Genomic DNA, 27,633 nt, shown 5'->3' on the forward strand with positions numbered 1-27,633 from the left:
GACAAATCAATTGTACTGATTCAGTAATCTGCATTGCCCTTTCCCACTGCTTCAGGCAGGCTACCTGACATCTTTTGAAAGACACTGCTTGCACATTGATTGGCTTAAACGTATATTCACTCCCTCTTTCCTTTTTAAAAAGAGGAGCAGATTTGTTTCTTTTTCTTGCTGAAAACCTATTTCAGTGAAAAGGGGAAATGTGGGCTAGTGATGTCACTTAGCTTTCAGCCAATCAGCACTGAGAAGAGCCAGCTCTTGCTGCAAGTTACAGGCTGGTTCTCCCTGATCCAGATATGGGAGAAGATTCTACACTTAAGCAAAATGCAGTGAGTGAGTTTCTACAATGAGTTCTCCGTTTATGGTACAATGTATGTCACCTACTGTACTCCTCACTGAGGAAGCTAACCTATGTCTGGGCTGGACAGCCTCAAACTGCAGGAATGTCTCATATGATGGGAGTGTCTTTTTAAAATCCCTACACACAGAAAACTAGCATGTCTCTCTGACATGCCAATTTTCATGGTGGAGAGATTTCTTATTTTAAAAACAGGAGCATTCCATCATGCCTGCCTTCATTGCAGTACTAGGTGTTACTATACCCAGAGATTGCTCTGCATGAGTACTAAGCTGGAGTTGTCATGGTGCTTACCTCCTTAAATATCTGATTAGAACTGCAAGCCTCCTTGCCAAGAGAGATTTGATCAAGGCTGGTTGGAGGGCAACTCAAAGGTGGTTGGAGATGGACAAAGTGAGCCACAAACAAACAAAGCTATTACCTATTGCAATCCAATGGAGGTTAATTTGGAAAGGGGACTTTTGGACTCTTGTTTTCCACATCCACTGGCCACAAGGAAAGATGAGCGTAACAGAGAAGAGCCACCCCACGGCTCTGCCTTTAACGACGGGTCATTTTCCTCCTCGGTCCTCACGTCCGACCATGCGCCCTATCCTAAAAGAAACTCTCCTGGGTGTCGCCATATCCGTTGAGGGAAAGGAGCCTGCTGCTCTCCGCCAAGGTGGAGAGGAGGCCCCTCGAGCCGTCGGAGAACCTCGGCGGGGCGGCCGGCGCGCCTCCTTCCTCAGATGAAGTGGATCCAGGCGCCGGCGCCCGGCTCGTGGCCCGAGGCGGCCGCCGGCCTCTGCCTGGCGCGCAGCCGGTAGTTGTGGCCGTCGTTGTTGTCCCAGTACTCGGCGTCGGCCACGCAGTAGCGCACGGCGAACTCCAGCAGCGTGGTGCCCGCGCCCACGGGCAGGTGGAAGGCGAAGCGGTCGCTGTGGCCGTTGGGCGGCGGCGGCAGGTAGGCGGCGGGCACCTCGTTGCAGCTGGCCCAGCGGTTGAGCGTGTAGCGCACCGACACTTGCTTCTCGTAGGCCACGTTGAGGACGCGCACGGCGCCGCGCAGCCCCGACGCCTCGGGGCGCACCCACTCCAGCCTCACCTTGTGCTGCCGGACGCGCTCGGCGAAGCCCGCGCTGGCGCCCGGCTGCGGCGGGAAGAGCGGCTCCAGCACGGGCGCCGGCGGCCCGAAGAGCACCGGCTCCAGCTCGCCCAGCGACGGCGGCTTGCGCGTCTTGAGCAGGTCGGCGGCGCGCGGCGGCAGCGGGAAAGGCGAGGCGGCCAGCGGCGCCGGCGGCACCCGGGGCACGTCGGCCTGGCAGAAGTGGCGCACGGCGATCAGCTCCAGGCCCAGCGAGTCGGCGAAGCGCACCGTCTTGCGGCGGGACGGGCTCTGCTGCAGCGCCGGCCGTAAGCCCCGCTCGCCCGGCGTGGGCAGAGACTTGGCCCGGCGCCGGAGGGTCGGGCTGGGAGGCACCGACGGCAGCGTGGGCTCCCGGCCGCGGGAAGAGGGCGAGGCGGGCGGAGGAGAGGTCGGCGGCGACGGGGAGCGAGGGGCGGGCAGCGGGGGCGGCTTCGGGGGGGCGACAGCCGCTGCCGCCGCCTCTGGGGTCACCGGCGGGGAGGGCGGCGGCGGCGAGGAGCAGGGCGGCGGAGACGACGACGACAGCGGCCCCTCGACGGGCTCGGGCTCCGGGCTGCAGCCCCCCTTGCACTGGTCGGCTAGGCTGCCGTAGAGGCAGGCGCTGCAGCTGAAGTTGCGCGGGAGGTAGAGGCGCGGCGGCGGCGTAGGCACCGACGCGTGCACGGAGCCGGCCTTGTCCATGGCGGCGGCAGTGGCGGGGCGCTCTCCTCGGAGGGGGCCGTCGGGCAGGAGCCTCCGTTCACGGCGGCGGCGGCTACAGCCGGCTCTCCGGCGGCGCCATGGCGCGCCTGGGCACCTTTCCCGCTACCTCGGGGCTGGGCTGCGGGGCTCACCTTGGCCGGCTTGCAGACGCGACGGGTCACGATCCAGCTCGGAGCCCGGCGCGGCGCGGTGCCTCTCTTCTCCCTCGGTGCTGGGAAGACGTTCCTCTCGTTCGCGGCCGCGGGAACAACCGAGCGCGCACGTCGCTGCTGTGACCGTGAGTTGCCCGCTGAGGTCCGCGTCTGGCGGTGGCAGCCCTACTCCCGCAGACCCCGGCACGATGGAGGGGGAGACCACCGTGACGCGCCGCGGCTCCGGGGCTGCTGCTGACGTCGTGGAGTCATGCAGCCGCCGCCGCAGCAAAATATACGCATCCCGGGCCTCGTGTCATCTTTCCAATTCATCACGGCTCTGCTCTCCGCCCCTTCATCTCCGCCTCGCCTGCTCGCTCCTCTGCCCCCGCTGCCTCACTCCTTGTCATCTCGGCTCACGATCAACCCGCCCGTCCCCCCCTGCAAACTGTGACGATTGTGCCACCCGCCTTCCTTCCTCTTCTTCTTCCCCCTCACCACCCCCCTGCCGTGTCCTTAAGTACTTGATCCCAAAGCAAAGGGAGGGATTCCCCCGGAGAAGACTCCCTCCCTCCCCGCTCCAGTCTGTTACCGGAATAGCAGTATCAAAGGCTCCCTGGGAAACCTAAGTCCGCGGCGGAGAGGAGATGCAGCTGGCTTGCGCGCCGGATCTGCCAGCGTAGATTTAAAAAGGAGGAAATCCAGTTTAATCCCATGTAATGCATTTTTCAATAAATCGGCCGCGCTCGGGAGTGCAGAGCTGCTCAGTCACGGTCAAGAACAAAAGGTACTCATTAGGCGCCGAATGAGCTCGATTGGTTCCATTTTCTTGAAAGAAAGTTAATTATGATTTTAATAAGGAAGATCAGGGGAGGAAAATAATGCTAGTTCAATGTGAGCAGAATTAATTTTGTCACCTGTTCAATATTCCTCGGTTAAATATAATGCAGCCTCCATGTTTTGATTTGTGGATGAGATTTATGGAAATGGCATAAATAACGGAGAAACTAATCCTGTATTATAGTGCATGGGAGCAGCTACGCGACTTGTGCTTGACTAAGCATAGGAAAGACCAAGCATCACTGCCATTTTGATGTCTCTCCGAGTTAAGATTGTTGTCGTTTCCACCTGAACCCTTAATCGAACAAAAAAAAATTAAACAGGATTCAGGCAGAGGACTCTGGAGGTGGCTAGAGCAGCAATATTTATGGAAGAAAGAGACGTGACAACAAAGGAATTCCATATTATTATCTTCTGTACTAGTGCAAATAACAAACCAGAATATCACTAAGTAAGTTTCTTATCTGCCATTCCTGATCTCTTTAACGCAGGTATCAGAGGCAGATTTAGGGGTGCATGATCAGTTTGGTCGCACTGGGTGTGGAGCCTTGGGAACGCCACAAATATGCTTTAGGATGGAGTACATATGGGGTGTCAAATTTTGGCATTGCACAAAAAACTATAAAGGGTTAGCCGAATCCTGTGTTCAGAGTCTTCAATTGCCTGAAGTTTATGCTGGTCATTTGCCAGGAGGGAAGAAGGAAAGATTGATGATTTTAGGCTGATCCATGTCTGCTATATTCATCAGTAGGGAAAGTTTAGAAATGAGAAGTACGTAACTTTTTTGTTTGTTTGTTTAATATAATTTCATGTTCTAGATATTCTATATATTCTGTTAATAAAACAAACATTTGTTTAAAGTACAGCTTGTGTGGTTTGATCAAAGGGGAGTCTGTACAACCTATTTTATCTCACATCACACCTTGGGCCTTTTAACCATGGTAGAGTTGAACTGCTCTTTATTCAGCAGGTGATGGTAGCTAACTCTCTGATATGGTGGTTTTTAAGCTGCTTGTGGAGAAGCTATCTGGAAAATCTTTGCACTTTTTGTAAAAAGGGTCATCCTTTCAGTGCTCAGGAGAGCAATTTGCACACCATGTACAAATAAAGCATAGGCTCTTAGGATTATTAGATGCCTGTGATAGCTCATGTAAAATTATGCATCCTCAGATAAAGAATAGCCAACGGTTTTTGTCTGAAAACTCTTTTATGTCCACATACTTTGGCAGAAATAGCAGTGTTCCTTGGGGACTTCTCATTCTAAGCAAGGCATGCTTGCTGAAAGTGTGGAATCCATTATCTGGCAAAGGATTTTGCATCCTAAGGTGCCAAACATCAATACAATACCTAATTAAACTAATTAGGTTTTTGTAAACAATTGGTTATCCTTATTCAAACACTGAGAAACATGGTCAATTTTTAATGAATTTCAGATCACTTACAAAGCTGCTATCTTGTGTAAACTACTAAACTCTAATGTTAGTGTTTATGTCAGAAGAGGAATTGCAATATATGTAGAAAAGAAGCAGCTTTTAAAGCATGTTAAAAATATTTCAGAATTAGTTAATAAAGTCCCCCCTCTTACTTGCACTATAATTTGGATAAATATAGAAGAAGAGAGGACTAAGTAAGTGTAATTATGTTTTTCCTTCTGTATTTTGGGGGCGGGGGGGGGGCGGGAAGGGATGTTGCCAAATTTCTGTGACAAAGATTGTCTCAGTTCTTGTAACTATTTGTTTCAGAAAGTAGTTTTTCCATTCATCTGTTCTCTGTGCATTTGGACACCTTTTAAACCATCATTACCAAATTTGGCCTGATGATGTCTGTGATCAAGGAGCAGATTTTGTTCTATGTTTGGGTATGATTGGATGCCCTTTTGATTCAAGATGATGGACTGAATGTTTCTAAACCATTGCTTTTAACTACTGACTTCAAAACTGCACTGATTTTTTTTAGTTTCTCAGAATTCTTGAGCAATGTCAGATGCACTGTTGCCAAACCTCTATAGCTGGAGAAATACGGTAATTTAGCAAAAGTAATCTCTGTGTATAACTATTTGCCACACACACACACACACATTTAGAACATTTGTATCTTTCTTTTTAAAAGTTTGAGATGACTTCCAATAAAATAACACAATATTAACAAAACACAATTTAAAATTACATAAATGGCAGCAGCCAAAAGTGGTGCATTCTTGCAGAATCAGAAATGCCCACTTTGTCAGAGACTTTTGGGAAGGAGCTGGGTTTCATGGCCTTTTTGAAAGACAATCACAAGAACTGTGTGACTTCAGACTTCAGGGTAGTGATTTTATAACTTCAACGGCAGTGAAGTCCCTGCTCTCTGTCCCTGCTCACTTCATGTAGGCACATGGAGCTAGGGCCCTCATGTAGAAAATGGAATTTTTTTGCGGGGTGGGTGGGTAGAAAGCACAGTTTCTTTGTGAAAGAAACATTAGTGTAGCAGAGAAAGCAGTCTGCAGTAGATTACATTTGTTGTATTTTGCTCTGACACCCACTCCCATGGAGCAAGGCAGGTTGCAGGACCACTGATAGACCTGAGTCACTGACTTGTTCTGAACTTCTGACAGAAGCTGAGAACAGACTGGGGCCTTCTAAGCCTCTGCCTCCAGACTACCTTTTTGCCCACTTTTAGAGGCTTCAGATTCTTAAAGGACCAGCCCTCTAATCTGCCCTTCTCCACCCTTCGATCACCTTCTGCCTTGTGAGCACCCTGTCCTGCTGGAGCACTGAGGTACTGTGGGAGCCATTTGGTTCCCCAGGCTGAATGGAAGGTGCCTGCCAGAATCTTGCCTCAACACCTTGTGTCTCTGATGGTCCTGGATATTCTTCTAAAGGCTTCTATCTGGCCTCCTTGGGTGCAGTGCTCTCCTGACCTCCAGTCAGAGCCTTCAACTTGGTTTCCTCATCTGATGCCTCAGCAGCCTCTGACTCTTGTGTCTGGATTGCTGCTGGATTCGAGGGTTGTGACAAACTTAAATCCCGAGTTTCTGAAAGAACGTATCACCCTGCCTGTACGCAAATATCTCTAGTGGAAGCCCTTGTAGTGACCTCCTCACCCAGTGAGATCCATGGGGTAGGGACTAAGTGTGCTTTCTTAGTGCTGGCTCCCTGCCTCTGGAATGACCTCTCTTCTGAACTGCATCTCACCATGACATTGCTCTTGCTTTTTTGTTGGGTGAAGATGCATCTCTTTGCTCAGGCTTTTGGGGAAGGGTGAGTTACACTGGACTGGATTTTTTAAAATTGCTGCTGCTGTTTTGTTTACACATAATTTATGTTGCCTTGTTTAAATATTACTGTTTAACTTCTGGTTTCAATTTTATGCATTTCCACCCTACAACCTTTGGATGAAGGGCATACTATAAAAATTATAAATAAATAAATAATAAATGACTACAATACATTCTTTGTTTTGATAATACGTATCTTTAGATCAGGGGAATATGAAGGCACTTCTTTCAGAGTTTCCTGAGTCACTCTGATTTTTCACTGCAGTCATGTGTTCATGCCCTTAGTGTGGTGATTATCATTTTCCTCTAGGGCTTGTTCCTGCTCAGACAGACATGCAGGATTTTAAAAAGAAAAATCTACAGATGAGCCAAGGAGGTTTAAATGGTCTCACTTCACTTTTGATTATGTCACATTGCTTTGATTAAAACAAGGAACACCCTTTCTGCTGTGTAAATAACAGTCATGTTAATGTTCACTGAAATGACCTTATTGCATAACACACCTGTTCATAACCGTTTATAAAAGTTCATAGCAGAAAAGAAAATATTTTAAAAACTGAAGGACTGAGCACTGGGAATATATGATTGTCACTCTCCGTCACAGAAACATGTTTAGCACCTTTATTGACCAGACACTTCTAAATTGTAAGCCAGTTTTGTGATCATGAATAGATCACTCCATTTTTGGTAAGACGTTCAAAGGACAATTTTCTTTCTGAATTTTCAAACCTGCTATAAAAATAAAACATGCTTGTGGACTCTTATTACAGCAACAAGTATGTGAATTCTTACCTTAAACTTTGTAACAATATGAACCTAACTTTGTATATGCCAGAAATATCTAGTTATAAACCTTCTATAAGCAGGAACCAGATTTCATACAGACAATTATCTGTTTTAAGATTAAATTTATGATCCAGGAACTGTAAGGTTAAAGGTTGTGTCCTCTTCATTTCAAACTTGTGTCTCAGGAAGGTAGTAGTAAACCAGAAGATATGTACAAACAACAGTTCAAAGGTTTTGGTGTTTTGTTACTCACTAGGTAAGCCCCTTCCCTTCCCATAGAAGTTAGGTTTGATCGAAGTATACCTAAACCCCAAGCAACAGCTCCAACCACTCTTCCTTTGCTACTTACCTTTGCTTGACTGCAGATCAAAGGAACAGGTGAGAGATCTGTTTCCTTGCTGGTGTAGGATTCTGAGGAAGAGCCCAAGGTGACTTCACACCATACATTTAAAGTATGACTTAAAACTGTCGTGGCTTTTTCTAAATGGTCTCGGCCCAGTATACCTGAAGGAGCATCTCCACCCCCATCGCTCAGCCGAGACGCTGAGGTCCTCCTCCAAGGGCCTTCTGCTGGTTCCCTCACTGCAAGAAGCAAAGTTACAGGGAACTAGGCAGATGGCCTTTTCGGTAGTGGCACCCTCCCTGTGGAATGCCCTCCCTTCAGATGTAAAGGAGATAAAGAATTACACAACCTTTAGAAGACATCTGAAGGCAGCCCTGTATCGGGAGGTTTTCAATGCTTTATGTTTTTATTATTTTTTAGATATGCAGTGGTACCTCTGGTTACGTACATAATTCGTTCTGGAGGTCCGTTCTTAACCTGAAACTGTTCTTAACCTGAAGCACCACTTTAGCTAATGGGGCCTCCTGCTGCTGCAGCGCCGCTGCCGCGTAGTTTCTGTTCTCATCCTGAAGCAAAGTTCTTAACCCGAGGTACTATTTCTGGGTTAGTGGAGTCTGTAACCTGAAGCATATGTAACCTGAAGCGTATGTGACCCGAGGTACCACTGTATATCTAATATATGCAGTGTAGTGGTTAAGAGCAGTAGACTTGTAATCTGGTAAACCGGGTTCACGTCCCCGCTCCTCCACATGCAGCTGCTGGGTGACCTTGGGCCAGTCACACTTCTCTGAAGTCTCTCAGCCTCACTTGCCTCAAAGAGTGTTTGTGTGGTGAAGGGAGGGAAAAGAGATTGTGAGTCTCTTTGAGACTCCTTAGGGTAGTGATAAAGTGGGAAATCAAATCTAAACTCTTCTTCTTCTTCTATAAGCCGCCCAGAGTGGCTGGGGAAACCCAGCCAGATGGGTGGGGTATAAATAATAAAATCATTTATTTTCCCATAGGAAACACTGGGGATCACAGCTGTGCATGGGTGTTGTAAGTCTTCATAGAATTGGTCAATGTCAGTTTCTTCAGCACCAGTGGTTGGTGCATAAACTTGGATTACTGTGATGTTAAAAGGTCTGCCTTGGATTCGTATCGAGATCATTCTATCATTTTTCAGATTGCATCCCAGTACAGCTTTTGCCACTCTTTTGTTGACTATGAGGGCCACTCCATTTCTTTTACGGGATTCTTGCCCACAGTAGTAGATATGATGGTCATCCGAACTGAATTCGCCCATTCCCGTCCATTTTAGTTCACTGATGCCCAGGATGTCAATATTTATTCTTGCCATCTCATTTTTGACCACATCCAACTTACCCAGGTTCATGGTTCTTACATTCCAGGTTCCTATGCAATATTTTTCTTTACAGCATTGGACTTTCCTTTCGCTTCCAGACATATCCTCAACTGAGCGTCCTTTCAGCTTTGGCTCAGCCACTTCATCAGCTCTGAATCTACTTGTACTTGTCCTCCGCTCTTCCTCAGTAGCATGTTGGACGCCTTCCGACCTGAGGGGCTCATCTTCCGGAGTCATAACTTTCATATGCCTGTTGTCTTTGTCCATGGAGTTTTCTTGGCAGGGATACTGGAGTGGCTTGCCGGTTCCTGCTCCAGGTGGATCACGTTTGGTCAAAACTCTCCACTATGACCTGTCCATCTTGGGTGGCCCTGCACGGCATAGCTCATAGCTTCTCTGAGTTATTCAAGCCCCTTCGCCACGGCAAGGCAGTGATCCATGAAGGGGAACAATTCTTAGGACCCTTAACAAACTGAAGCTCCCAGAATTATTTGTGGGAAGCCATGACTGTTTAAAGTTATATCACTGCTTTAAACGTATGGTGTGAATGTGGCCTGTCAGAAGGCACAGATCTCAAATTCTTGACTTTGCACTATACTTGCTCATAAGATCAGTTACACTTCCGACTCTTATTTTAATTTCTTTAATTTCTCTTTAGTGTGAATCTGTTTCTCACGCTCCAGGTTTTTGGATAGCTGGAAACTCTTTTTAAGACTGTGTGTGACTATGAATCATATTGGCCGCCTGCATAACTGTAAAACTTGCTGTCCAAAGCAACACTCATATACCCACTGTCTTTTGTTTCTGTGTAATAAACTAATATGTTTATACTTCCTGGTGTGACTACTTCTTAGCTGAGTATATGGGTGAAAGGTATATATGCATTTTAAATAGACACATGTCCTGATTCCACGCAAAAGGCTTCATTTCTCTCAGTAGGGTATTGCCGGCTTCATAGACATGATGTGGGTTCAAACGTACACCTCATAACACACTTTTCTGATTTCTTCTGAGTGCACGGTGCTTACTGTATGAGTCAGCCACATAGGAAGCTGAACTGACATGTTTACTCCCAGGTGACAGATTATCTCGACATAGCGGAAAATTGCTAAAGGAGTGACTCTCTTGACCCTCGCTGCTAGTGGCAATACATTTTTGAAGCTGAATTTTGTTGCATGTGTGGCCTGTTCCATCTATGTTTGCGATGGAAGCACATGTTCAGACTTCTGATGCGGAGCAGGGAGGGGCAGTTTTATGCGGCGAACAGTTGCCAGGGGAAGGGCTGAGCTCTCCTTTTCCTCTGGCTGCTGCAAAGCTCCCTCTCCCAACAACTCTAGACCAAGAAGGGCCATTGGTCTAGTAGTGTTACATGCAGAATCTGCATAGCTGTCAACCTTTCCCTTTTTTGCGGGAAATTCCCTTATTCCAGCGCCGTTTCCCGTTGCTATCCTGGATTGTTAGATATCCCGTAGACGGTCCCCGGGACAGGGGAGGCAGCTGATCCCTTATTTTCGAGGCTGCTGATCCCTATTTTCAAATCTGAAAGTTGACAGCTATGAGAATCTGGCCAAGATCATCATGGTGGAGGGACTCTTTATCTTAATGTTCTATCTTGGCTCACTTCTTGATGTGCTAGCTTTCAACTTGCAGAGCTTATGGGATGATGCTGATGCTGAGAGCCAGTGTGGTGTAACGGTCTGTTATCATGTGAGACTAGCACCAGGGAGACTGGTGTCCAAAATCCCAACTCGGCCACACGGAAATCACACGCTGGGTGACTTGGTTCGGGCCAGTAACCAGCCCAACCCACCTCGCAGGGCTGTTGTGAGGATTAAATGAGAGCGAACCGTGTGGCCCACCTTGAATCCCATGGAGGAAAAAGTGGGATATAAATGCAAGGAATAATACTGGTAATGAGCCCCTCTCGCCCCGCCCCGCCCGCCAGCCAGCCTTTGTTCGCTACTTCTCCCCCTCAGGCCTGGCTTCCTAAACAATCGCCGCCTCCCCTTGGCCCCGCCCCCTTTCCTCCCGCGCGCCGCGCCTTCCTCCCCTCCCTCACAACGACCGCTCCCGTCACCCGGGGCAACGGCTTTGAGGCGGGAGGGGGTGACGGCGACAGAGGCGCGGGACGGCGAGGGGACTGTGAGCGCAGCGGAGGCCCCACCCACCTCCCGGAGCAGCGCCACCGCCGCCGCTCAACCCCCTGGTCCGTCCGTCGGTGTGCCCTCGTCGCCGTGTTCCCCTCCTTCCCTCTCTGGGTCCCGCGTGGGGGACTGGCAGGCGGAGGAGGAGGCTGAGGCGGGTCACAAGACTTGCGGGGGGAGGAGGAAGGGGCACGAGGAACGCCGAAAGGAGGCCTTATTATGGGGTGAGTCCGAGGGGGCCAGAGGAGGGGAACGGGCGGAGGACCCGGGCCGAAACTGGAGCCACGCCGCGGGGACAGTTCGGGAAAGCAAGGCGAGGCGGGGGACCTCTGAGCGCGTGCGGAGCGCTCCCACAAAGTAACTGGAACTCTTACTCAGCCCCAGTGCCTAGCCGAGTGTTTCCCAAACTTGGGTCACCAGCTGTGTTTGGACTACAACTCCCAGCATCCCAAGCTAGCAGAACCAGTGGTCACGGATGATGGGGATTGTAGTTCAGAAACAGCTGGAGACCCAAGTTTGGGAAACAGTGGTTTAGCCCAACCTTTCTCAACCTTGGGTCCACAGATGTTGGACTACAACACCCATCATTTTTAGCCAGCAAGACCAGTGGGCAAGGATGAGGGGAGTTGTAGTACAACATCTGTGGACCTAAGGATGAGAAAGGTTGGGGTTTCCCAAACTTGGGTCTCCAGCTGTTTTTGAACTGCAGTTCTCGTCATCCCTGACCACTGTTCCTGCTAGCTAGGGATGGTGGGAGTTGTAGTCCAAAAACAGCAGGAGACCCAAGTTTGGGAAACACTGGGCTAGCCATACACAACTGGGATTTTTAAAAAGAAGGGTGTTCCTGACCAGCCCCAATGTCTTCCCATAGGTAACTGGTGCTTTAAGACAAGGGTGCCCCTGACTGTGCAGTCACTGCCATCCACCCTCCTGCAAGTTACTGGGACATGTCAGCAAGTTCTGAAATGAGGGGCTGAGCTATGGGCATGGTTGCTGTGAGAACACTTGACAGCTTGTTTTCTGAACAACAGTGTAACTGAGGGAGGAATAGTCTTCTAAAAGAAAAAGAAATGGTATTAAATTATGGGAAGGAAGAACATATGGGGGAAGTAGGGAAAGACAGAGGTGAAGCTAAGGGTGAAGACATTATACTGCAGGGTACTCAACGTTTTGGGGCCTGAGAGTATATTTGGAAATGGAAGAAAAACTCATGGGCATCACATGCTACCCATTTCATATAAGAACTGCCAATGCTCAGACCCTGCTCCTTGTCCAATCCAGGCAAAACATCCCCAAAATTAATAAAATAGTTTGCAGACCCCAGCATTATGTAAGGTGGTGAAAATTTTAATGCTCTTCTCTTCATTGAAGACAAATGCCTAGCAATGCAATCTTTTCACTGGACTTTAGGAAACAGGTTTCCATCACACTTTAGAACTGATGTTTGCTTTCATTCTAAGGCAGGGGTGGACAACCTTACTGTTCCTCAGGGGCACATGTAGCTGATGGGCGATACTCGGGGAACTTGTGCCAGTTTGTGTGGCTGGTCCAGTCTTGGCAGTGGGCTGGAGCATTAACATCCACACACCCAACTTACACCCACATCAAACCACAGGATTTTTTTGGAAGATGGGGACAAAGTAATACAGTCGTAGCTTGGATCCCAAACGCCTTGTGAGTTTTGGCTCCCAAACTCCGCAAACACGGAAGTGAGTGTTCCGGTTTGTGAACGTTCTTTGGAACCTGAATGTCTGAAGGGGCTTCCTCGGCTTCCGATTGGCTGCAGAAGCTTCCTGCAGCCAATCGGAAGCCACGCCTTGGTTTCTGAACGTTTTGGAAGTTGAACGGACTTTCAGGACAGATTCCGTTTGACTTCCGAGGTACCACTGTATAGGGATGATATCTGTAAATAAATTCCCATTTCTTTGCATGTCCGCGGCGCTGGAAAACTATCCAGCTGCTGCTACAAATGTCCGCGGCGCTGGTCTGTGCATGTCCGCGGCGCTGGAAGTCGCTTCTGCGCATGCCCAGATGCCGAAAATTGCTTCTGTGCAGGCGTGATTTTTGGTGTCTGGGCATGCGCAGAAGCGATTTCCGGTGCCACAGGCATGCACAGACATGATTTCTCGCATTGCACCGGCCCGGCCCACGGAGGATCTCCGCAGGAGTGATCCGGCACATGCCTGGTAAGCCTTGCCGACCCCTGTTCAAGGTCACAGAAATGGTGCAAAAATGAACTTTGTAGCAGCAGCTGGATAGTTTTCCAATATGTACATTATCTAATGTTGGGAAAACTAGGCCCTAGGCTGTGATTGGCAAAAATCTGCCTTGTAACCAGGCTTTTTGGTATTAATAAGTAGCCTTTGACTTAGTTTGGGGGCCCCCATTCAGATGAAGGATTGTGTTGCAATGACCTGGATGTAGCTTGCTGGTGGGATCTGTGACTACGGGGTTGATGGTAGTGTGAGGCAAGCTAATGCCGTTTACTTTTGGTCTGTACCTGAATTCCCAAAAGTTTTTTTGTTTCTTAAATTGTAATTTTTAGTATGAAAAGGATTCTATTTTAGTCTTGTGGTCTCTTAATAAAGTATTTGTCTTTATCTATTGCTGTGGCTTCTTGTGGTAGGCCTTTGCTCTAAATCTGGCACCTGGTTTTCACTACTGAGTAATTTGTGGGTTTGGGGCTTGGAGAACAAGGAGTGGATATTTGGCTCTTGGCTAGTTGAATTCCAAGGGCTCCAAAAAGAAATCTGAGTGTCCCCTGACTTAGATTTGGAAAACTTTTCAGGAGTGGAGGCTGGGCAGGATTGATTTTCCCTGGGCATCATTCAGCTTGGCTGCAGAGTTGAGAAATTAGCCCTGGGTAGAGAGGAATAATACCTGCTCCTTTGTTCTAGGCTAGAAGGGGTGAGATAGGAATAAGGAATGCTTACCATCATAGCTCCCATCTCAAAACAAAATTTTATTCAATCCCTTCTTTATCATACAAGTCTAGAAATAATGTGGGTGCTGTGATGCAGAGCTGCTATGCAGTTCCTGAGTCAGCAGGACTCCTGTCCGGTGGGGTAAAAAAGCATGTCCTTGTATTCTGTTAAAGGATTTTAGAGGTAAAAAGTACTTGTTATCACCCAGCAGCAGCTGGTCAGTAAAAAAATAAACATACCAATTTGTTTTATTCATGCTATTATAAAATAAATTGTCTAACTGCAGTATTATTACTTTTTTAAAAAATCCTTAAAACACAGGCAGAGCGCGTGTAACCTACAGAGTCAGCAAGTGTAATGACTTCCTCTGAACAGAAGCAAAATGAAATAGAGTCTGAAAGAGTCGCTGGAAATACAAGAATTGTGGAAACAGAATTGCGCTGCACCTACCCAAATGAGAGGCGGGAGAGGAATCAGATTTACACCCTTCTAAGCATCAGTAACAGCATAAATGAACAAGAGGAAAGGTCCTTGGATTGTACTAATGGAACAGGATGGGAGGAAGCTGTGAGTAAGAATTTTATCTTGTGAACATTTATACTCTCAGTCACCAATTATCCATTAAAAAGAATCTGCCATAATATAGTGTAGTTTATAAATGGGCACCACTTGTCTCCTAGGGGCTGGTTCAAATGTAGTATAAATTGAAGCATCTTGTGTTTAAATGTGCATTCTGATGAATATAAGAATTATATCCTTGGTTTCAAATCCATCAGGTTGCAGAAGTCCATTTAGTTATAGAGGTCTCTCTTGCTGAATCTTTTCAATATAAATGTTGCAGCTGTGGATGCATGCACCTTCCCTCACCTTAAGTTGCAATACTACCTATAGCCCTGCCTAGACAGAGTTAGCTTTGCCTTGTCCATACATGCTGTGGAAATCCAAGTCCGACTACTCTAGTGGACTTGGAGAGGCCTTTGGAAACTATTTGTTATCTTCAATTACTTCAGAATATGGCATCTAAACTGTTGACTGGAACAAGCCACTTGGAATGTAGCTTGCCAATTTTCTGTGGCTTGTAATTTGATTCCAAGGATTTTCCAAGATACTGGTTGTGACAGGTTTTAACATATAAAATCTCATATGGCTTCGGACCAGAGTATCTGAAGGCTTGACTGCTCCTATATGAACCTGCTTGATTTTTAAGACATTCATCAGAGGCCTTGCTTTGGGTGCTTCCACTTTCAGATGGAAAGTGGGTGGCAATCAGATAGTAGTATCCTGGTTTTGGAAGATTTTCTCCAGGGACAAATTGACTGGCACGTACTCTTAGCCTTTAGAATGAGGTTGTATTCTCTTGTATTCAACTGTATTCTCCTGAATTTTTAATTAATTGTTTTAACATTTCCTTTGCTGCTGAGTACGTTTGTTGACATTCTTGCGGTTTGTATTGTTTCTGTACTGTAGTTCTTAAACTTTCTTAGCTGCTTAGAAAGTTTATATACTCAGATGTGGGAGAAAATTATTTTAAAGAAAATATTTAAAAACAAAACTCTTGTGACACGTCCATTTAGCGTGATAAAAACATTTAGGAGATAGACCGAGCTTTAATCCATAAAAACCTATGCCATGATAAACGTGTTAATCTTTAAGGAATGGCAAGAATCTTGTTGATCTATTTACAAAGGAATTAATAAAAATAAATTATAGGTATTAATAATTTCACCCTGTCCAGACTAAAGTCAGTGGTGTTGGGTTCCTAAATTTACATAAAATATAATCCTTAAATTAGACAATGCTTTTGATGAAATTATTATAATTATAGTATTTGTGATTTGGTTCAGGTTAGTATATGAAGCCTGGGACACAGGTGGCACTGTGCGTTAAACCACAGAGCCTAGGGCTTGCCGATCGAAAGGTTGGCAGTTCGAATCCCTGTGATGGGGTGAGCTCCCATTGCTTGGTCCCTGCTCCTGTCAACCTAGCAGTTGGAAAGCACGAAGTGCAAGTAGATAAATAGGTACCACTCCAGCGGGAAGGTAAATGGCGTTTCCATGAGCTGCTCTGGTTCACCAGAAGCGGCTTAGTCATTCTGGCCACATGATCCAGAAGCTGTACGCCGGCTCCCTTGGCCAATAAAGCAAGATGAGCGCCGCAACCCCAGAGTTGGCCACGACTGGACCTAATAGTCAGGGTTCCCTTTACCCCTTTACCTTAGTATATGTAGCAATACTTTAATTCTTTGCTCAGGGTACTCTACACTTTCCCATTATATGTCATTTTAAAGATGTGCAGCTGGCGCTATGCATGGAAATAAGTCAGCCTGCATTTACTGGGGCTTATGCCCAAGTAAGTCTTCATATGACTGCAGTTAATTGTGTAATTACTTTTACAGTTTTCTTGTATTTTGGATTGTGAAGCAAATGTCAAAGCTTTTCTTCCTACTGCCATGCTATTGTTACTCTATTTTTAGGCTCATGTTTACTACATTTTTTTGAGCTCTGCTTTGTGTCCTGATATCTGTATCTAATTAAGAAGCCCTGTGGTTATGTCCACATGGTACTTATTTTTAGGGCTGCAGTCCTGCCAGTGGCTTCATCCAGAGTCCATCCTTTCCTTGTATACATGCTTTGCATTTCCTAGCTTATAACACCTTGCAAGTGTTGGGGGAAGAGAATGACCAGCAAGGTCTAGTGATGCTTTCTTGTGAGAGGGAGCAATCCGAGCCACCTTGAAGGAAGCAGATATGTACCTTCTCTTAACCTGCAGACTGTTCCATCTATTAGTTGCTAATTTCTCATTTGTGAATAAAAGTTACCCAGTAGGTAATTATCACAACCCTGATTGCAATCCTGCTATTTTTCCTAAATTTCTCAGCAGGTTTTGTTACCATCAGTTATGATATTATTCTGGTGTATATTTCCAGGGACATTGTGCTTCAGTTCCTATGTGGAGAGCCATTTCAGAATGTGGTGCTGAGAGATCATCACTATTGTATTATGCAGGGATTTATTTTGTCTCTTATGCTGTTTAGAATCTCTTCTGTATGAAAATCCTGAGGTCCTTTGGGATCCTGGAGTAAGGTGCCATCCGTATGCTGCTGACATTTTCTTGTAAAATTCAGAAGTGGTGGTGGATAAGATGAACTGATGTCTGAAATGAGTAATAATAATAATAATAATAATAATAATAATAATAATAATAAATTTATTATTTATACCCTGTCCATCTGGCTGGGTTGCATGAACTGGATGCATGCTAACTAACTGAAGCTCAATCCAGACAAGATGGAGGTACTGATTATAATTGGTTTATAAGTGGTTTAGCCTGATACGTTGAGTCTATTTTGGGTGGTTTTGCATTTCCTTGAAGAATTAGGTGCAGAGCTTGGAGATTTGTTTAGATCTATTCTTATATCTGGATCCCCAAGTGAGATGTTGCATGAAGCACTTTCTGCCAGTTTCAGCTGCTATGCCAGTTTTCACCCCTCCTCTTGATGACTCTCTTATGTTAAGCTAATGCAGTGTCTTCATAGAATCATAGAATTGTAGTGTTGGAAGGGACCCTGAGGATCATCTAGTCCAACCCCCTACAAAGCAGGAATATGCAGCTGTCCCATAAGGGGATCGAACCTGCAACCTTGGCATTATCATGCTCTAATCAACTGACCTATCCAGACTCAGATGGAAGGGGATGCCTTAGAACAGTGTTTCCCAACCGGTGTTCCGCGGCACACTAGTGTGCCGCCGGACGTTGCCTAGTGTGCCGTGGGAGGGAGGCGGGCGAGTCGGGCTAATCCTCCGGCCCCGCTCCCCCGGGGAACGTGCCCCGTCATCCGCTTCTGCCTTGCTCCCTGTGACAGGAATTCCCCAAACAGCATCAGCATCTGCCGCTTGCCCAGCAGCCCCGGCGCTGCCTTGCGCCCGGCGCCCCCGCCATCCTCGGCGCAGGGAGCGAGGGGCGCGCAGGCAGGCGCTGCCTGGCGGAGCGACGGCTCCTTCCGAGCGGCTGGCAGTGTCTGGGCATGACTGGCCTCCCGCCTGGTCCCGCGGCGGCTGCAGACGCGGCCGAAGCAGCGCAGGGAAGGAGACGCCCGGCCGCCCAGCCGCCCAGCCCAGCCCCGCACGCTCCCACTCTCTCTCGGCGGCCGGGGAGCGGGGCCAAAGCGGGCCGCCACCTGAGTGGCGGCTGCGTGAGCCAATAGGCGAGCTGGGGCAGAGGGGGAGGCGGGGCTCCGGAGAACAAAGGAGGGAGGGGGCACCCGGGAGAAGGGGGCGGGGCGGGAGGAGCGGGGAGCGCGGCGCTGCGCCCGGGACGCCCCAGTTCCGCCGGGTTAGAAGCCGGCGGCCTACCTCTGCTGGCCGTGGAAGGCAGCCGGGTCTGGATCGCGCCCCGAGAGTGGCGGGGTCCGCGTACAGCCTGCCCTCCAGGCTGGGAAGTGGCTCCTAGGCTCCGCCTGAAGCCACGCAGAGCCCGCAAGGCGCCCTCGGCGCAACTTGGCCGGGGCAAAAGGCGAAGCTCTGGAGGGAAAGGCGGCCGGATTCCCCTCCTCGGCGGGTCCGGTGGTCTCCCGCCTCCTCTGAGGAAGGGTCTCTTCTTCAGCTTTTCTGATCCTTCGTGGCCCCGTTGGGAGAAGCCGAAATAAATAATGGCCGTGCCATTAAAGTTCTCTCTTTTATAAAAGGGATCCTAATAGAATCGTAGAGTTGGAAGGGATCCCCAGGGCTATCCAGTACTGTACAACCCCTGCAGTGCAGGAATCTCAGCCATAGCATCCATGGCAGACAGACATCCCACCTCTGCTTAAAAACCTCCAAGAAGGGAAAAACCTCCCGAGGGAGACCATTCCCCTGTTGAACAGCCCTTACCAGCAGAAAGTTCTTTCCCATGTTTAGTCAAAATCTTTATTGTAACGTGAATCCACTGGTTCGAGTCCTACCTTCTCTACCTTCTATGCTGTTACTATTTTTTTTTTTTTTTTTTTACATAAGTAAAAAGTGACCTTTCCCCATCTGGCATGGTGGTGTGCCTCGAGATTTTTTCCATGAAACAAGTGTGCCTTTGCCCAAAAAAGGTTGGGAAACACTGCCTTAGAAGACTACTGAGAAGCCACAACTAGCCCATAATATGTTTGGTCGAATGGAATGCATTACACAAGTGCATAAACATATTCAGTGGTTAGATGTCTATTTCCAAATACAATTCATAGTGCTGTTGTTAACCTTTAAAGCTGTGTAGCTCAGGTTGCAGATATCTGCAGGACCGCTGCCTGAATGCTGAGATTCTCTTCAGAGGCCCTTCTGTGGGTGTACTTTGCCTGTTTTATATCCTACTTTTCGAGGCAAAAGACATTTTTAAAGCAGCTTACAATGTAGCAGAGCAAGTATAACAATTTCAAAACAATAAAAATTCAGTTCTATTAACTAAGATTCTAGTTAGGAGATAATGCATCCTGATTCAGAGAAAAAAATTGGACTGGATCATCTTTGAAGGAGTTTGCCATAGTGTGGTCTGGTTTTGTCATAATCAGGAATGTGGCAGTAGGCTACTATGCAATGGTTGTCTTTCATGGGCATGAGGATATAGTTTACGTTACTCCAGTGGACCAGGAATTATTGACCAAATAGCAAAGCTGTCCTTGAAGAACACTTTCACATAGTCAGGAGTGCATGATACAGCTTTCCATCTTGTATTCAAACTCGGGCTCATAACAGGCACCACTGGAGAAGTTACTGTGGAAGGCATTTATGCTGACAGACTAGTAGGTGGCAGCTTTCAGAACCATAACTGTTCCCAGAAGCAAAGTTAACATAACCTAAGGGTTTGCTTACAAGAGCTCAGCCTGGCTGCTGTGATGGTACCTATTTTGGCTTTTGTATGGTACATAGGACTCCATGCTAGCAATGCCACCATGCTTCAGTGTTTTGCCTGACACGGATTATTCAGACTTTTTTTGCTTTGGGTGAAGTTCTTTCTATTTATGACTGTCTTTACAGATAGACTAATCAGATTTCTGGACACCAAGTACAGGGCCTGGACACCAAGTACAGGGCCTTTTCAGTGATAGTCCTGCATCTTTGGAACTCCCTCCCATAAGAACCTCCTGGCCTCCTGCTTCAGAGTTTTCAGAGGGCCTTAAAGAGTTTTTTTGGTTGTTGTGTGCAACTTTTTGGGGATGGTGTTGCTGGCTTTTATTTGTTTCATGTGCTCTATTCTGTTGTTTATATTAATTGTGGTGCGGTTTTAGGATATTGGTTTAAATGTGATGGTACACTGCCTTAGGAGGACTTGTCCTTAAAACTGAATTGAAAATAACTTGTGAGTTTACTGCAAGATGCTCTGAGAACTTCATGGTAGATATAATATTCACTATTTTTTAAAAAAAACCCTGAAAGGATTGATCAGAACACTTGTTGTGCCAGGGTGAGATTACGCAGCCTTCACAGCTGACTTCCTACTACTGGCAATGGGGCTGTTCTGGAGAAAAGCAGCTTGTGTTTTCTAGAGGTACAGCACCTCCAGTTGTGCACTGAAGTATAGTATAGTATAGTATAGTATAGTATAGTATAGTATAGTATAGTATAGTATAGTGTGTCTATGGAGCACTGAAGTACAGATAATTGCTTTAGCCCATTGTCTGCTTTTAAAAAAAGCAAGTCTCGTCCTTTCTTCTATAAAATATTTTATACTTTCTATTACTTAAAAGAAAATTCAGTACTGAGGCTAGAATCCCATTGTCCCTAGGAGGGTGTGCCGGGGGCCACTGGATGTTTCAAATCTCCAAGTTGAGGGCGGAGAACCTCATAAGGCCTCTTCCAGCCACTATGGAAGTCACTGTGGCCATTTGTCTTACCAATGTCAGAGTTCAAATGTTGGTTGGAGCAAAGAAAGGGGTTGGTTTGGATCTAAATCCTTTCCATATCCCTGACTCCACCCCTGCCCAATAAATAAATTGAGATAAATAAATGTCAGCCTTGGAACTGACATATGTATTTTCCTTTCTACTGGAAACATTTGGAAAGAAATAATAAAAACTTAGAAGACAAGCACTTAGAAAGGACAAATAAAAAAGAGCACCACACTTTCCACCTTTTTGTTTTGCTACCATGTGCCCAGTAAAATGTCTTTGAGTTATTCAGATCCTCTGCCTTCTGCTGTCCCATTGGTAGGAATGCTGTGTTAGTGAAGAGCTCTAAAGAAAGCATTAAGAACATGAATAATAGCTTTTGGTCCTCCCATTTGAGACTAAAAATTAGCCATAATATGATATGCACAGCTTTGTTATTTAAGTAGACTGGTATGAAACAAAAGTCGGGAGTTGACTTGTGCTGGACCTTCTTGTTTAGTACTAAACTATGACTCATTTAAGGTCTGCTCAACAGTCTTATCTGACTTTCTTGATAATGGGGCATTATTTTAAAATGGTCTAGGAACCTCATATCAATTACACTTTTTTTGAGCAGATAATATCTTTTCCTGCATATTGGTCCACAGTTAAAATTAGCAAGAGATTACCAGTAAATCTAGTTGCTCTGCTGCTTAAAATACTAACTTATATTCACATCATTTTGCTCTCAGGTCCAAGGCTGGGGCAAAACAGCCCCATTTGCTTATCTTCAGCTACAGAAGAAAGCTAGAAAAGCAAAGACAAGTGAGTCTGTCAGTGGATGCCAGTCTGTCAGTGGATGCCTTTACTGCTTAGATCTGAATCAAGTTATTGACAAAAGTTTGGAACAAGACCCCAAGGGTACAGAACCATTGAAAACTGATTTCAAATTAAGTACATGTGCTGCCACAGATCGTATTCCAGAAAAACAACAGACTCTGCTTTTACAGAGTGCAACCATAGACTCTTCTGCAACAGAAGACTCTAAAAAGGAAAATTGTTATGGCAAAATATATTCTGGTCACACATCCCAAGGAGAAAAGAAAAAAGTGTCCTTAAAGGATGCTCAAGCTACTTTAAGTGAAAGGAGATTTTTTCTAATGAAAGAGAGTCCTCTCTTCCAAGGAGAAAAGAGAACAGTGCCAATAAAGGAGTATAGTATACTGACTACAGGAAAACCCAAAACTCTAGAAACTGTGAAATACAAAGACACAAAAGGCTACGAGCCTCCCATATGTAATCATGTTGGCACTGAAACTGCTACTGTTAAGCCATCATTAGTACTACCACCTCTGAAAGATGCAACTCTCAAAACCACCATGGATCCTTCAGCAAAGAAAAGCAAGACTGTTACTTCCCAGGCAAGTGAAAAATCATTCCATGCTGTTTCCGAGACAAGTTGCTGTGGTCAGGTTTTTAAAACCAAAGAGCAAAAGAGTGAAAAAAGAATAGACACAATGTGTAATGCAGTGAAGGAGCAAATAAAAATGCATGAAATAGCCTCTTTTGACTCAAGGCTTTCCAAGACTTCATTCATCTCAAGAAACCCAGATCGTTGCTACTGGCATTGTGCATTTGCACCAGATACAAAAATGGCAACCATGTCTAATTCAATTGCACTGCGAAGACACAATCATCTCAACAGCATGCATTTTCTGCATACAAAAGGAGCGCGACTCAACAAAGTTAATGAGATGCAAGACCCTTGCACCAGAAGCAGGAGTCACACTGGAACCAAACAAGGAAATGAGTCAAAAACACAGGAGATCCCTCTGCTTTCTGGACTATTCCCTTCCTTAACGGTCAGCCGTGTTGCAATAGCTGCATTGCCCTTTAGGCTGACCTGACTTTTTAAATTGTTATTTCTTGTTGGGCTATTCATGGATTTGTTTGGAGCACTCTGTATAATGAGAAAAAATACTGAAAAGTCATTGTAAAGCAGACTGGGCAGATTTGTTAATTTGCATAGGTGCTATTTTGAATAGAGTTGACTGCCACTCATTTCTGTACAAAATTAAAATACCAATTGATTACGTCTTACAATATGATAATGGTTTCAGTAGATCCTTAAATATGTTTAGTTGAACTAATAGAGTCTGCAGTGTAGACTCAGGCTCTCAGAGATGAGCCTTAATGTGCATTGCCTGGATGATGCCCCCAGTTTGCCAAAAACTTTTTGTCTTTAAAAGTACACCTAGCTAGTTTTTTTTTAGAAAATTGGGCATAGCGTTTCAGTACTTCCAATCCCCACTGTATTTGGTCTGTTTTGTTCTTATTAGTCCTTTTGCTTGGGAAGGACCACTGCAGAAGCACCATGACCTGTGTAGTTTGTCTTCTCAAGGAATACTTGAACTATTGCACCAAACTCAGAATAGATGGGCAAGGGATCAGATTTTGCCTAAATTAAGCCCGTACAATTTGGAAGTCATCGAGCCATACATAGCCACAATGCCTGTTTTTGCTCTCTGTCAAGGATGGCAATAGAAGGCTGTCAAATATCTGTCAGGCCAGACTAAGTTGCTCATGAGCTATATTTATCTCAATGAGTTGTACAGTTGTACAGGCCTAGACCAAGTGCTTCACCATATGGAATCTAGAAAAGTACCAAAAATTGTCTGCGTAGTCTCTGCCACAATGATGTACTATTTTCAAGCACCCTCCAATTTGTGCAAAGCCTTAGCTGTTTTTAGATGTTGTAAAAAGTTTATTTTTAAAGTTTTCTTTTATGTTTAATGTTCAAACAATGTGTAGATAAGACTAAGGAAGCAAAGTTAATATTTAGTTATATTTGTGTGTGTAGAATTGACTGTATATATTTCTTGATTTGTTTATGTCAGCTAGGACTTGTCCCCCTCTGCAAAATTAGGTAACTCACATTGCTTTATAATCTAGATAGCTTCAATAAAATACTTTTCTGTATGCACAGTGACAGCATGTTCCTCAGTATTTCAATCCAAGAGATTTTCCTGTCAACATCTGCCATAATTATCCTACACCTTATCTGATGCATTTGGAGTAGCAGGAAGGTAATGACATTTCTGGATATCCAATTGCAAGAGTCCCAATGTCACTCACCCATGATTCATGGAATCCACTTATATTTGATCAACTGTACAGAAACTTGTTCAAGTAGTTTTATTATAAAATCTTGCCAAATTCTTTTTAGTTTCAAACAAACAAGTTTGCACATAAACTGATCGTAGTCCTTGAACTAAATATTTTGAGTTTTTATGCAAAAAAAATCTGAGAGCTGAGTGGCCTTTTCCTTTTGGTTTTGGTGATGGTAGCAAGGGCTCTCACCAGGAATTCATGTGCATAAACCTCCTGCAAGAACACAGTAGGCTAGTTGAAAAAAATGAACTTTTTTGACAAGCAGCTTGCTTTCTTGTTCTTAAAACAGGCATGAAATTATTTAAAGCAAAAGTGTTCAATAGCATGACCATTTTTTCAGGATTCATCAGTGCCTACAAAGAAGGGATTAAAACAGTGACTGACAGAAATGTTGTAACAAACATGCAATATCTTTAAGAAACCACACCTGTTTCTACAAGTGTGGGGCAAAGATTTTTGGGGTGAACCACCAATTAAATGGTGTGAATTCCTCACCCCCCATTATAGGAGACAAAATTGCTCGAACTATTATAAACTGTTTATTTGAATTGCCTTTTCTTGGATTGGCTGCTAGACTTAACCCTTCCTCTTGCTCCTACTACCACTTCTGTAGAAATGCTGGTTTTAGTGAACATTGTTGAAGGGCTTCCTGCTACCCTCATTGCACATCACATTTACTGCTAAGAATTGTGAAATTCTGTGCTCCAGTTTAAAACAAAACAAAACAGGGCTTAAGCAAAGTTTTGGATAATGGATGGATACAAGCAGTCGTTTACAAAGTGGTTGCTTAACCATGCTATAGCTGTAACCACTTGCTGAGTCAGTTACCTATCTGATCCTGTTAGGCCAAGTGGATGAAAGTTTTACCTCTCATACAAAATACAGACAGTTAAATGGTTGTCAGTCTTCACCTATGTAGACTTGTACCTTGTGAAATAATGGCTTTACAGAAAATAACATGTCATACTTAAGGACCCATTAATGTGTTTTCATTTTTCAAAATTACAAGCAGAATAAAATGTCAATAAATTTTAATTCTTTGTGAGCATAAATAAACTTGAAGTTTCTTTTCTAATGATTCCATTGATGAGTGAACCAAAATAAATAGCAGCTACTTTTCAGTGAATTTAAAATGATTGATCTTGTTACTTACCAGCTAAACCAAGTTAGTGAGCTGAAAAGCCATGCTTGATAGTGCTTACAAGTCATGCTTCCTGATGCTGCAGTTAGGAAAACTTCAAAAAGCAATTTGGCATTACAATGAACAAAGTATGAATTTTGTATTACTTAGTCGAGGGTGTGGTGTGGGGGGAAGGCTGTGGCCCTCCGGAGACGACTGGACTCGTTCCCCTCCTTGAACACAGTGGGGCCCACTTCTGGGTAGGTATGTCCAGGGCCAGGCTGCGTATTCCACTGATTTCAGTGGGAAAGATTTAAGCATGTTCATAATGCTAACTGAAAATAAGTAGGGACTTTAAAAGTATCTTAGCGTTGGTTGGGTCATGCCCTTTGTTTTAACTCCCCTTTTCTGCCCTGCACAAAGAGAACAGATGCCACAATCCAATACTCAATGGTGCATGCTCCAAAATAAGTGTATATAGGATTACATACACAAGTAAATGTGTGTAGCATTACATACTAACACAAGTGTGTATTGCTAACTAGCTTTTAAAATAGCATATATATTTAACAGTTTTTTTTCTTAGTTCTTCTGTGGACTTTGTCAATGATAACAGTGTGGAATTTAGCTGTGATTTCATTCCTTTTAAAAAATTTGTGTTTTTTTTTTAAAATCATACTATTGATTTTCTTTTAAACACTTGAGGTTTTTTTTTAAAAAATCACCATTATATCAAATGTGGAAAAATAGGGGGATAACAGCATGGATAATGTACATCACAAAGAATGTGAGATTACAGCAGAATTTAATGATCATTTAGCTTTAAAAATATAGAGCCTTCTTTAGATACAAATAATCATTTGATTCCTCCCCACCCCCACCCCCCGCAAATGCACCCCAAGACCCTCCTGAATTTATAGCCATTAAAAAAAAACTTGACCAGTTCTGTGGACACCCTACTGTGATTCTGTTATACCAGAATATTTTTTGGTGATTCTCCCGGGACTCCCATGCCAATGTATCCTTTAAAAAAGGAGTACACCTGCTTTTACACTTTCGCCACTTTGGCAAGTGGCCCCCAGAGGGCTGACATTGGTGTTTTTTTTATAGGATTTCATTACTAACTTGGTTCAATAAATCATCACCAGCAGGACATATCCAATATAACATTTAGTGGAAAATTCTCATTTTTCAAATGAAAGTCCTAGAGAGCATGGAAAAGTTACCTAACATGACATTGAAAAGTTTAAGAAGAATTTGGCCAAAATTCACTACAAGTTTTGTATAGAGGTTTGGTGAAATTCATTATATTAAGTGTTTTTTGTGAAAGTGAAAGATTCACGTTTTTGGTGTGGCTGCAAGACTCTGAATTTAAAGGCACCATCTTTTCCCCTCCCTTTTTTCCTTCCAGGAACAAGGCTGGGGGAGAGCTACTCCTTTCGCATGCTGTAAGATCCAAAAAGAGACCAAGAAACCAAGAGTAACCAAAACAGTCTCAAGCATCTCTCACCAGAATATGGTGCCTGCTAATAAGAAAAACATGGCCTGGGTAACACAGTTGGCAAGAGAGAGACAAAAAATGGACGACAAATTTACTGAAGGAGAACCAGTTTCAAGCAACAAAAAGATTGAAGTTTCGTGCATCAAACCATACAACTATGTCCCAATGATGACAGCCCATGCCGAGGGAGACAGAAAGAGAGGGAAATTAGACTCTATCCAAACATTCCTAGGTGAAAAAAGGAGCTTGCCAATAAAGGAATATGAAATCAAGTACTCACAACGGCAGACAGAACCTGACATCCTGAAATATAATGCGATCGGCCTGCCCAGAGTAATCCACGGTAATCCTCCTAACAGCTTGAGCTGTATAACCTTAAATGCATTTTTGGTCTTCAGACCAGACGAAGGCAATGTAATCAATTTGCATCTGGAGCCTCCTTCAAAGCATGAAGCAACAGCAGTCAAGAGAACTGAGGAAGAGGACAGCACGGACGCAGTCTCCTATAGCCACGTAATTAAAAAAGTAAAGCAGAAGAGTGAAAAAAAAGTTGGTATGAATAATACGGTGAAAAAGCAAATACAAAAATCATGTATCGCCCTTTGACTTGTCCATGGTGCTCAGCTATTTTGTCTCGTCTTCAAAGCTGTTTGACTTTTTCCTTTGTACTGAATTAAGATTACATTCAAGCTATCTTCCCTTCCCAATCATTGCTATTCTAAATGCAGTACGAACACCTGCATGGTTTGTGCTGCCCTTGTAAAATTGTGATAGTAGCAAGGGCAATTACATTAACAATGAGGGAGCTTTAACTCAACAGGACTGATCATCTCAATTAATTGGCAGTGACTAATTTTAAACCAGTGAGGCCAAAGAGCTGGGACTTAAGGGGTACCCTTGGTTTCTGAGGCTATTTTGGTTCTAGTAGTTTGCTATAATTCAGAATGACTATATATTAAGGTGGTCATTCTTTCTCCCAATATCTGGAGCCCCAAAGCACCATGGGTGGTTTTTGGTTGGCGCATCTGGCCTTCCCAACTGCCCCTTTCAGTGGTAGCACAAACAG

The 27,633-nt window shown here is 45.0% G+C and overlaps 2 protein-coding genes across 3 annotated transcripts in view; one reads left to right on the plus strand and one right to left on the minus strand.

The window, feature by feature from the left end:
• Positions 1-204: 204 nt before the first annotated feature.
• The window catches only part of LOC308591775 (protein phosphatase 1 regulatory subunit 3E-like), a 231,035-nt gene continuing 203,606 nt past the window's right edge, over positions 205-27,633 (minus strand). Inside the window, exon 2 of the mRNA XM_081202724.1 lies at positions 205-8,160. Coding sequence (XP_081058850.1) covers positions 1,080-2,162 — 1,083 coding nt within the window. The 5' untranslated portion in view covers positions 2,163-8,160 and the 3' untranslated portion in view covers positions 205-1,079. The remainder of the gene's footprint in view (positions 8,161-27,633) is intronic.
• On the plus strand, positions 10,992-27,260 carry LOC308591768 (uncharacterized protein C16orf46 homolog). 2 transcript variants are annotated; one of them, XM_081202712.1, is made up of 4 exons: positions 10,992-11,249; positions 14,271-14,516; positions 21,528-22,637; positions 26,478-27,260. In XM_081202712.1, the coding sequence occupies exons 2-4, from the start codon at positions 14,307-14,309 to the stop codon at positions 27,171-27,173; spliced, it is 2,016 nt and encodes a 671-aa protein (XP_081058838.1). In that variant the 5' UTR covers positions 10,992-11,249; positions 14,271-14,306; the 3' UTR covers positions 27,174-27,260. The 2 variants fall into 2 exon arrangements, with proteins under 2 accessions (XP_081058838.1, XP_081058839.1); XM_081202713.1 differs by having other exon boundaries at positions 21,528-22,196.

Source organism: Podarcis bocagei, assembly GCF_964188305.1.
Source record: "Podarcis bocagei genome assembly, chromosome: 7".
NCBI lineage: Eukaryota > Metazoa > Chordata > Lepidosauria > Squamata > Lacertidae > Podarcis > Podarcis bocagei.

Coding starts and splice junctions, on each gene's coding strand:
- LOC308591768 (XM_081202712.1), top strand. CDS start 14,307: ATGACTTCCTCTGAACAGAAGCAAAATGAAATAGAGTCTGAAAGAGTC. Junction 14,517..21,527: donor GAACAGGATGGGAGGAAGCT/GTGAGTAAGAAT, acceptor TTTTGCTCTCAG/GTCCAAGGCTGGGGCAAAAC. Junction 22,638..26,477: donor GACTATTCCCTTCCTTAACG/GTCAGCCGTGTT, acceptor TTTTCCTTCCAG/GAACAAGGCTGGGGGAGAGC.